A 12,015-nucleotide genomic window follows, 5' to 3' on the forward strand; every position below is an offset into this window, starting at 1 on the left:
GGATAGGTGGGAGGAAGAACAGGTTAGGGAGGCGGGGACGAGCTGGACTGGTTTTGGGATGCGGTAGGGGGAGGGGAGATTTTGAAACTTGTGAAATCCACCTCCCTAACCTCCTCCGTCCCCGCCTCCCTAACCTGTTCTTCCTCCCACCTATCCTCTCCTCCCACCTCAAGCCCCACCCCCATCTCCTACCTACTAACCTCATCCCGCCCCCTTGACCTGTCCGTCCTCCCTGGACTGACCAATCCCCTCATTAACTCCCCACCTACACTCACCTTTACTGGCTCCATCCCCGCCTCTTCGACCTGTTTGTTTCCTCTCCACCTATCCTCTCCTCTATCCATCTTCTATCCGTCTCCCCCTCTCTCCCTATTTATTTCAGAACCCCCTTCCCCTCCTACATTTCTGAATAGATAATTACCTGAATGATGTTCTTAAATCCTGGAGTTGAGTTTGAACACAGACCTTTCTGACTCAGAGGTGAGTGTGAACAATTCTATTACACTGCACACTGGAATCTGGACAACAATTTTAAAATTCACAAAGCATGCATGCTTTAATGCAGTATTTTTCAGAATGTACCCACATACACATTAGTTTGAATACTCTTGTTCTCCATCATAACCAGACCTAAACAATTACCTTGGATGTACATTAGGTGCTGCAAAAACAAATTAGGATACGAGATGATGCAATCCCTAGAAGCAATGCTGTGATGAAAAGTCCTGAACTACATCATCTGAATGGCATTGGGGAGCTTCAAGGCAGGGTGGCAAGGTAAGACTAGAAAAACAGGTTCCTTGAGTTAACATGTCTGACTGCTTTCAGCAAACTGTGCACGGATATATTGTGGAATGAGTCAGGTAGTGCTCTGTCTTTAGTGAAGAGAAATTTGCTGGGTGTATCTGTGAAATGTTTTACATTTTTTTTAGAAACACTACCAAATATTTCAAATGATTAACTGAGGCTCAGACCTCAAGTTACTTTGACCAGAAATGATTTTTGGTTTAACAATCTCACTTCCAATTTTGACTGCCAAACACTGATTTTTCAAAACATTCTGAAAACAAAGTGTAAGAGATGTGCAGCGCATCAAGTTAATTTTAAGTAGCACTCACATTTTCTAATTCCTTGTGACTTCCCACCTCTAGCTGAGAGGACCTGCCCAGTTAATGACCCACAGACTGTTGTGATTCTCTGAAATGGGCAGACAGTTACCCACTTCCAACACAATGTCACTGACTCAACATGGGAGTGAGAGTTTAAGTAGGGAACCATTCTCTTGTCTTTTGATGCTTGCTGCTAAAGCCCATGGCTAATACATGGAAAAGACTACTCAAACGCCTTGGTCTAATAATGTCATGCCCCACTTGGGTAGCACACTGGAAATCAAACCCTGTTATTCCAGGAGTCATCATTTGATTAAAGTACAAAAGTACTCAATTTACCTGTCTTGTTAGACCCTAGCGAACAGAAAACATGGACCAGAGTTCTGGTAACAGAAATTACTACTTATTACAAGTAAATAGATTCTAACCATGGATAAATAACTAAGAACTGTTGACCTATAAGTCTACTAGTTAAAACTCCAAGTCCCTTTTAAAACTCCCACACATACATATATAGACAGACAGACAATGAAACAAGAAACAATGCTGTTATGGGTGGACATAAAGAAAACTGGGAGGCAGTTCAGTGGCCCCTGTCCACAGGAGGTGATCCTTTTGCTTGGTAGGACTTACTGTTTTTAAATTGCTCTTCTGTCACCTTTCACTTCCTTGCAAAAAAGTATATGTAATGGGTACACTAATTGCAACAACCTTTAGTTACTATTTGAAAGCCACAGTTTACAGCAACTGGTTAGGGAAAGTAAACTGGCTTTCTTCAGGCTTTAGGTCTTTTTTAATGCAGAAAGACACACCATTTCCCCATCCCTGAACCCTTCTCTCAGTATCATTCACATCCATAATCTGTTCAGCTACCCAGAAGCCAACCATTTAGTTGTTGGCAGGGAGATGGCCTTTCTTATCTACAGCTAGTCACAATTCTGCAAACCAATCAGTTACTTGTTGCTGGCCAAATCTCACTCTGTACCCTCTCCTGGAGCCAGCCCATCTACAAACACCCCATCTGATTGAACAAAGCAGCAGTGTAAACATCACTTACAATGAGTTTTGGCAACTTGCTTTAGAAACATGCAGCAATCCTTTCCATAATTCTTGATTTGAAAACAGTCCTTTTGCCATTTCAATCCACAGTCAAACATAGAGAAAAAATGAGAGAGTTCATTCTTTACAATAAAGGCAAAAAAAAGTACTGGAAATAGGTAGCATCTTTAAGGAAATTTGAACAGAGCTAATGTGATGAGAAGTCACCTTGAGTGGAAATTTTAACTCTTGTTTCTCTCTCCACAAATGCTGCCAGACCTGCTGAGTATTTCCAGCATTTTATTTTGTTTCTGTTTTAGATTTCCAACATCCACAATGTATCAGACTTTTTGGACTTTGATTCTCCTTCAAACAAAAGTGTTTTACTTCACCTTAGAGATTCCAATACCTGAATCAGCCTAGAACTCCAACTCACAATATAAAAAACATATTATGAGAATTTCTTTCACTCAGAGGGTTGTTGTTATGTGCAATTTTCTTCCCCAGATAGCAATGAAAGCTGGGTCTTTGGACAGAATCTAGTGGAATTATCACTAGACTATTAATCCAGAGACCCAGGTAATGTTCTAGGAACTAAGGTTCAGGTCCCACCATGGCAGATGGTGGAATTTGAATTCAATAATAATCTGGAAATAAGAGTTTAATGATGACCTTGAAAACATTGTCGATTGTCAGGAAAACCTACCTGGTTCACTAATATCCTTTAGGGAAGGAAATCTGCCATCCTTACCTGGTCTGGCCTACATATGACACCAGACCCATAGCAATATGGTTGACTCTTCACTCCCCTCTGGGCAATTAGGGATGGACAAGAAATGCTGGTCCAGCCAGTGATGCCTACATCTTGTGAATCAATAATAAAAAAAAATGAAAGAGTGGGTGGCTATCCTATATCAGTGGGTGTCAAGATGATATCTGTGTTGAACTTATATGCAACTGGCTCCTTCCAGTTACCTACTGGGACCTGTGTGGCACCTCTCAAGACAGTTACCAATGCAATTTGTGTCAGATCACACTGCTTTATCTTGTTTTCCCTGACAAGGGCAGTGTTGCAGCCCGAATAGGAGGTTTTATCAACATAGCTGGCTTCCACCAAAGAGCAAGGTGCTACAGACGGTACACACATTGAATTGAGTGCACCATATCATAAAGCAGCTGAGTGCATCAGTAGAAAAGGATTCCATTCCATTATCATGCAAGTTATCTGTGATCATCAGTACACATCTCAGAGATCTGCACCAGGTTTGCTGGGAGCGGCTACAATGCCTAGGTCCTTGAGAACTCTCATGTTCTTCATCCATTTCAGGAGTCAGATGCCTTGTATGGATGGCTACAGGGGGTCAAAGGGTACTGCAAACATGGCTGGTAATTCCATTATGCACCCCTTGACTGAGGCTGAGCATGGATGCAATGCAGCCCATTCTTTGACCAGAATCATGGTGGAACAGACGATAAGCTTCCTGTAGATGAAGTTCTGCTGCTTGGATTGGCCTTTGGGGTCCTTATGGTATTGTCCAGACAAAGTGGGTTGTATAATCCTAGCATGCTGTGCTCTTCACAGCTGGAGCAGACAAGGTGCAGGGGGATGGGTTGGAGGCTGATAAGCTGGTAGAGAAGGAGCAATCTTCGTCCTCCTCCTCCAAAGAGGATGTAGACATTGATCAGGAAATTCTTCACATTCTGTGTGATAGAGTAGCATCACGTGGTACAAGCCAGGTAGGACTTAGTTGATACGTGGTTCCAATAAATCAGAGCTCGGACAAGTTGATCATTAGGGTGGCATGGTGGCTCAGTGGTTAGCACTGCTGCCCCACAGCGCCAGCAACCTGGGTTCGATTCCACCCTCATGCGACTGTCTGTGTGGAGATTGCACATTCTCCCCATGTCTGCATGGATTTCCTCCGGGTGCTCCGGTTTCCTCCCACAGTCCAGAGATGTGCAGGCTAGGTGGATTGCCCATGCTAAATTGCCCATAGTGTCCAGCGATATGTAGATTAGGTGGGTTACAAAGGGATGGGTCCGGGTGGGATGCTCTGAGAGATGGTGTGGACTTGTTGGGCCGAATGGCCTATTTCCATTCTGTGATTCATTCGCTGTAGGATTCATGGTGTTGAACAGGCAAGTGGTGTTTTTGTTTTTGATCCAAGAGGCAAATGCAGTTTGTTGATTTGGTTTCTATTAACCTTTGCTGTTGGAGGATAAAAATGGCTGCTTTGAAGCATTTGAATGCTTTCCAGTTTGTGAAATGGAATCTTATCATGTAAAAAATATTAAGATGCTCGGTTGCAGTGGGCATTAGGGAAACAGTAACTGTGATTTAGACAAGACTGTAAGATGGGATGAGGCCAAGGACAAGTAAGCAGTGTGGCTTGGTGCTTAGACATTGCTATATGTTGGATTGTGCAGTTGATTGTGTAATTTAGTGTCAACTGTGTGACTTGTGTGCCCGGAGAAGCATTGGTTTGTGGCTGCTGTACCACTATTTGCTTCATGAAGGGCAACTCCAGACTGACAATGCTTGACCAGGTGCATGGCTAGGATGCAAAGATAGTGCCATCACCAGTGATCCTAGGATGTGGTGTTTTGGTGTAGACTTAATGAGGCACATTTAAAATAAAAGCACAAGAAAACTCACTAGGTCTTGCAGAAAGAAACCTTCCATGCGACTTGCGGAAAAGACATTTAGCAAATTTCTAGTAAGATTTAGCCCATTAAATTTATACAAGGCGGTGTTTGATAGATCTTTCATAAACAAGGAATTCAGTACTTATAGGGGACAGATCGGAGAGTGGAGTTGAAACCAAAAATAGATCAGCCCTTATATTATTCAATGGCAGTTCAGGCTCCAAGGACTGAATGATTCAGAGTAGAACATGTTAGCATACTATTACTTACGAAGAAAGCCATTGCGGGCATGATGGGTGGAATGGTCTCCTTCTGCACCATAATAATTCTATGATTCCATGATACAGTTTCTAATTACAATTGCTAAAAGATTTTAGGATAAACTTGGTCCCCCATTAAGGCTCCTCAGCCTTAAGCAGTCTTCAGTCTTAACTGCTCCTTCCAAGACAAGAGGAAATGCACTGTACACTCTCAAGCTCCATTCCCAACAGTTTCAGATTGAAGAATGGAGTGAAACTGAGCTATGTCCTGTTCCCCACTTTGTTTGGCATCTTCTTCTCTACGCACCTGACCTTCACTGATTCAGGAATCCGCTTGCACATTAGACGGACAGCAATCTCTGCACTCTATCAAGACTGAAAGTGAAGCTAAAATACATATCAGAGAATTCTACACTCCTATGAACTCTTCACTGATTATACTGTGCTAGTTACTGGCATGGAAACTGAGATACAAAAACTCAATGGCTCTCTCCCCCATGCTTATAGCTTATTCTTTCTGAATACAAGCATCAAGTAAATCTTGAGGTCTTGGGATAAGATATTGCCTCTCTGCCCTTCATCACACTTAAAGCACCTCAGGCGTTTACCAAGTTCACCTACCTTGGCTCCATGGTGGCACATAATTTGTCCATCAAAGCAGAAGTTGACAGAACATTGGGAAAAGAACTACATCTTTAGCCAACTTAGAAAACAAGCATGGAATAACATCAAGCTGACCCAATGAAGTTCTCTATGGCAAGATAGCCAGAGCCAGATGACCAGTGGGATAGCCATAGCTCCACTTCAAGAAGACTTATCAGTATGTCGTGAAGTTCTTAAACATTGGATATTGCACCTGAGAGACATTAACTGATGACAGAGGAAAACACAAGCACCTCTTGTGGGTCGGCATATACACCATGATGATAAGTGGCTGCAGCAACTTGACAATGTTGAAAAGAACAACCCTCAATGACACTATGTAGCTTCGTGTGTAGCATTGAAGTTTAACCTGTCTCCCAAGGATTGGCCTCTTCAGCCATCAGTAAAGGGCTGCTGTATGAAGACACCTCATCTAAAATGGACAGTTTGCTGTGTATCCATGGTGTTTCATGGAGGGAAGGATACTGATAACATTTTTAATTACTGACTTAATATAGAATCACAGAATCTGTACAGGATGGAAAGAGACCATTTGGCCCATCAAGTCCACACTGACCCTCCAAAGAGGTTCCCACCCAGACCCTATCCCTGTAACCCCACATATGCCATAGCTAACCCACTTAGCCTGCATATCCCTGGACACTGTGGGGCAATTTTAATACAGCAAATTCACTTAACTTGCACATCTTTGGACTGCGGGAAGAAACTGGAGCACCTGGAGGAAACCCTTGCAGACACGGGGAGGACATGCAAATTCCAGACAGTCATTTAAGGCTGGAATCGAATCTGAGTCCCTGGCACTGTGAGGCAGCAATGCTGACCACTGAGCCATCATGCCACCTGGAAAACATGCTCAGAGTTTTGGAAAAATTAAAATATTTTTAAAAATTAGTAACTAAGGAGTAGGTTTTATTAGTTCATTGTTGCATTTGAATTAAATTATTGTTATGACAGTTATGATTAGAGACATATTTATGTTGTGGTTTGTTTGTTGATGGGAAACTCTGCCAAACTAGTTAGAGCTTGTTCTACTCACTTTAGCCTAATATCAATCAGAGAGTGGAAACTTTCATCTTGGCCTCAGCACTAACATGAAAATGCAAGATGCTGACCAGTATTGAATGTGCTGGATGAATTGTGCCTATGGTTAGCATGTTTTGGAAAATCACTGGAACACTGGAGACAGGTGAAGCTGCAAACAGCCACCATCCCACACTTGGAAAATTATCTCAATGGTACATTAACTATTTCCCTGTAGATACTTGTTTTAAAGGTCTAGCAGATAATGAAGGATGTCTCATGACTCTACCTGCTTCCTCCCATAGGTGTGATGCAAGCATTGCCATATTAACAGCTGACATGACATCAGTATATGAAGGAATTCAGAACCTGAGCAAAGAGCAACAAAGAGCAAAACTGACCTTGGAAGCCAAAATAAAGGATATTGAAGGGCAGGTTAAAAAAATATAGTCCATAAATTTATGTACAACATATGCTAAATTGAAAAGCACCGTTAAGTCCAAGGTTACTTAATACTACTTTTCTAAATGTATAAAATAATACAAGGCAGGAAATTTTTTGGAAGAGCAGTTGGAAATGGATAGTCTATATATTCAGTCATCTAAATTGTTTCTGTTAATTTATTTTTGGCTTGCAGAAATGTTCTTTAACATTTTTTGTGCAATTGTGATGTCTTTCCAAAATCTTACACAAATGGTAAAAGTTACTATAGACCTTACAATGAATGACCTAAGGATTCATTAAACTGGGCAATCACATTGTATGTGTGAAGTCCATTGGAGTAATCTTGACTTCAAAAGTAGACAGTACCTAATCTGCTAAGTACCATACATCAAGAATGACAATCAGTGCATTCTGGATTTAAATAACAATGGCTTATTTTGATGTATGGTACTTCAGCCTCACGTCAATCAATATTGGTATTCAGTTTGCACAGATGCTAAGACATTGTAGCATATAGGGTGGAAATAGAGATTAGATCTGGTAATGGATTGGTTGAAATTGGATGCAACAAGGCCATCAAGGGAACATCCTGATGTTAATTTCTTCAAATGCTTGAGTTGCCTGTGAAGTTTCAACCCTGGCAGAGCTCCCAATTTATTGTAATAAGGTCCAAGCATCCAAACAGGAGACTGACAACTTTTTAAAATCAATAAATCTGCAGTCAGGGACTAAGCAGACTTGAGGTGAAGTAGGCAGAGATTCCCCCATCGCACCGAGTCTTATTCGCCTTTGCTCCAGAATTGAGTTGGATCCTGGTGTAGGACTTGTACTAAAAGTACTTTTCAGTGGAAAATGAAATAGCTTTAAACCGACATTCTAATTACAATGTAAAACAAGGTTTATGCCCCAGTATATTCTCCATTTATTAAATTTGCAAGCAATGCCATGTCACTGATTAGAAAATATCACTCCTGACATATTGGCAATGACAAAAGTTGAACTTAATTCAGCCTGCAGAACACACTCTTTGAAAATAAGACACACCCTTCAAACTAATTTTCATTGGCCCCAATTAAAATAAAACCCCAGCTGTTGGCCTTTATCCTCTTTTTCTCAAAGATCATGGGACAATTGTTCCTGTGGAATTCATGTGACACTGTGGAAATGCAAAATAATGAAGTCAGCATAAAAAGAACCAGACCAGCTGGTGTTTGACTCATTCAGTAATGATAAATAAATGGAATGCATGTGAAGCATACAAAGAAAATCAGCTGTTGGTATTAAACAGCCAAGTTTCAAATCTGCAATATAAAATGAGTTAAGCTCAAGAGGAACATAATCTGAAATGCCATGTTCATTAGTGAATGAATTAGTCAGTTAGTGAATGGAAATTAATTTGCACATTCATGTTTAAAATCAGTACTTAGCTGGACTTGCTGCACCATAAATGCTAAATGTTACTTAGTTAAGGTCAGCCTATTTAATTTTAAACACACCAGACACTATGGTTACATTCTGTGGCCTATTTCTCCTATTTTTATATTCGTGCTCAACTCAAACTCATCATTTTATCTTTAGTGGGTTTCTCACATGATCCCAACTGTTCCATCGTTCTTATTTTCTGTAATGTCTTTAGTTTCTTTGAACTAAAAGAAAATTATAGTGGCTGCTGGAAAACTGAATCAAAATAATAACTGGATGCAATTAGATGTTAGGCAGGACCAGTTCAGAGAGCAGTTAAGTTAATCTTTTGAATATCTAAGCTCTTTATTGTTAAATCTGATTAATCACATTGTTACGTTTATAATGTCTTTATTTAAAGTTGACAAGAAAAAGTTGGTGGTTATTAATTGACGAGGGTAGGGGTAGTGTCCTAGAGGCTTTTGTGACACAGTGGTAGTGTCCCTACCTCTGGGCCAGGAGGTTCCTCAAAATGTGCATAATAGCATTCCTGAAAAGGTTGATAAAAAGTATCTATCCCGTAGTAGTGTACCTACCTCTGAACCAGGAGGCATGGGTTCGAGTTCCACCTATTCCAGAGGTGTGTGATAACAACTCTGAAAAGGTTGATTAGAGAATATCCTAAAACCCATTGCCAGTAGGAGTCAGATCCTCAGGAATGCAGGGAATAAATAAATAAAATGATTATTGGCAGTGGATGTATCACCAGGAGTCCTGTGGTGCAGTGGTGGTGTACCTATCTCTGGGGCAGGAGGCCTGGGTTCAAGTCCCACCTTTTCCAGGGGTGTGTAATAATATCTCTCAACAGGTTGATTAGAAACTCCTGTATATGTACATGGAGCGTCTGTAACAGTGCTTATCAAACTTCTTTTCCACTGTGACTCAATTTTGGGGCTTCACAATTGTCATAACCTCTCAATGAGAACTGAGAGCATGGGAAGGGGGAATGGAGACTAGGGGCCTATTGAAGGGGAGCACAGCTGGGCAGCACGGTGGCTCATTGGTTAGAGCTGCTACCTCACAGCAACCCAGTTGTTTCTCAAGTGACTGTGACTGTCTGTGTGGAGTTTGCACATTTCCACTATATCTGCATAGGTTTCCTCCCACAGTCCAAAGATGTGCAGATTAGGTGGATTGGCCATCCTAAATTGCCCAGTGTCTAGGCATGTGAAGGCTAGTGTATTAGCCATGGGAAATGCAGGGTTACAGGGATAAGATAGGGCTGTGTGTCTGGGTGGGATGCTCTTCAGACGATCAATGTGCACTTGATGGGCTGAATGGCCTATGTCCACAATGTAAGCTTCTATGCTTATAACTTAGAGCACCACAGTGGTCATTGCTGCCTTAGAGCTTGTGACCCTAACTTTCAGCTCGTAACCTCATTTGGGATTTGAATCCCCACATTTGGAAAGGCCTGCATTAACGGGTGGAAAGAACTGTAAAAGTAAGTAGTTGATAAACTCTGTCCACAAAGGAAAGTGTCTTGGTTTCCTGTCTTACAAATTGTCTTGGATACAGATTGATATTTATCAGTTCTGTCAAATTGTTAACTTGTCTGTTCTCTCCACAGATACTGCCTGATGTTTGTTTTTCCTTAAATGACATTTTCTATTGTTACAGATCATACACCAATATGCCTCCTTTTAAATAGTAGGAACTGCAGATGCTGGAGAATCTGAGATAACAAGGTGTAGAGCTGGATGAACACAGCAGGCCAAGCAGCATCAGAGGAGCAGGAAGGCTGACGTTTCGGGCCTAGACCCTTCTTCAGAAATGGGGGAGGGGAAGGGGATTCTGAAATAAATAGGGAGAGAGGGGGAGGCGGATAGAAGCTTGTGAAGTCCACATTGATACCATTGGGCTGTAGGGTTCCCAAGTGGAATATGAGGTGCTGTTCACAAGCTTCAAAATCTCCCCTCCCTCTACCGCATCCCAAAACCAGCCCAGTTTGCCCCCGCCTCCCTAACCTGTCCTTCCTCTCACTTACCCCCTCCTCCCACCTCAAGCCCCACCCCCATCACCTACATACTAACCTCATCCCGCCCCCTTGACCTGTCCGTCCTCCCTGGACTGACCTATCTCCTCCCTAACTCCCCACCTACACTCACCTTTACTGGCTCCATCCCCGCCTCTTTGACCTGTCTGTCTCCTCTCCACCTATCTTCTCCTCCATCCGCCTCCCCCTCTCTCCCTATTTATTTCCGAATCCCCTTCCCCTCCCCCATTTCTGAAGAAGGGTCTAGGCCCGAAACGTCAGCCTTCCTGCTCTCTGATGCTGCTTGGCCTGCTGTGTTCATCCAGCTCTACACCTTGTTATCCCTTTTAGATTTTGTCAGGTTCCCACATTGCAATTCAATTGTTTGTTCTTTCATCAATTTTGCATTTCTGTTGAGGGGGCTATATGCCTGCTTAGGCATGTTATTGGCTCACATCTGAAGCAGGTGGGACTTGAACCTAGATTTCCTGGCTCAGAGGTAGGAACACTATCACTGTGCCACAAGAACCCCCTTTTCAAATACTGTCTCATTTAGCAGCTCCAGCAAGGGAGAGTATTATAATAAGTTGGGGTGGGCACATTTTTGGGGTGCTTCTGCATTCCAAACACAGACAAGCAAAACAAATCAACCAATCTTGATGGAACTGAGTTACAGGTATTTTCAACCTGTTCAGAGCTGTTATTATTCACCTCTGGGACAGTTGGAACTTGAACCCAGGACTCTCAGTCCAGGGGTAGGGGCTCTACCACTGCACCATAAGAGGTCCTGTGAAAATGCAAATCATCTGTTGAAAGCCAGCAGATTTAATTAGTATGGGGCTTGAGCTCATGACCTTGGTATTAGTAGCCACATCCCCTAACTATCTGAGCTAACTGACCAGCAGAAATCATTTTTCTAATCAACCTATTCAGGGATAAGATTACAGACCACTGGAGAAGTTTGAGCTTCAGCCAGGCCTTCCCGATCCACGGGTAGTGACTCTACCACTGCACCACAAGAGCATCCCCCCTTTGAGTGAACTTATTTCTAATAAACCTCTTCAGAGATGTAATGCTATTATACCCCTTTGGAGCCAGTGGGACTTGAACATGGGTCATCTGCCTCAGAGGTAGGGACACTACCACTGTACCACAAGAGCCTTCTCTTTGGAGTGAAAATGATGGGTACACATTGAATTCAGCTGGAACTGATTATATTAAAGCAAGTAGGTGCCCTTTGGATTACCATTGGCAATGCACGACTTCTATTTTGGCAACTGAAATCACGAGCACCAAAGTAAACCAATAACTTTTAAGACATGTTCATATAATAGCACATTAAATTTTATATTAGATAACAAGGTGTAGAGCTGGATGAACACAGCAGGCCAAGCAGCAT

General features: G+C 42.2%; 1 protein-coding gene across 1 annotated transcript in view; it reads left to right on the plus strand.

Annotated features, from left to right (window-relative positions):
- Positions 1–12,015, plus strand: part of LOC109936048 (protein FAM81A-like) — a 61,517-nt gene that overhangs the window by 32,585 nt on the left and 16,917 nt on the right. The window contains exons 4-5 of the mRNA XM_048616034.1: positions 659–777; positions 7,042–7,171. Coding sequence (XP_048471991.1) covers positions 659–777; positions 7,042–7,171 — 249 coding nt within the window. The remainder of the gene's footprint in view (positions 1–658; positions 778–7,041; positions 7,172–12,015) is intronic.

Source organism: Rhincodon typus, chromosome 33 (assembly GCF_021869965.1).
Source record: "Rhincodon typus isolate 14 chromosome 33, sRhiTyp1.1, whole genome shotgun sequence".
Taxonomy (NCBI): Eukaryota; Metazoa; Chordata; class Chondrichthyes; order Orectolobiformes; family Rhincodontidae; genus Rhincodon; species Rhincodon typus.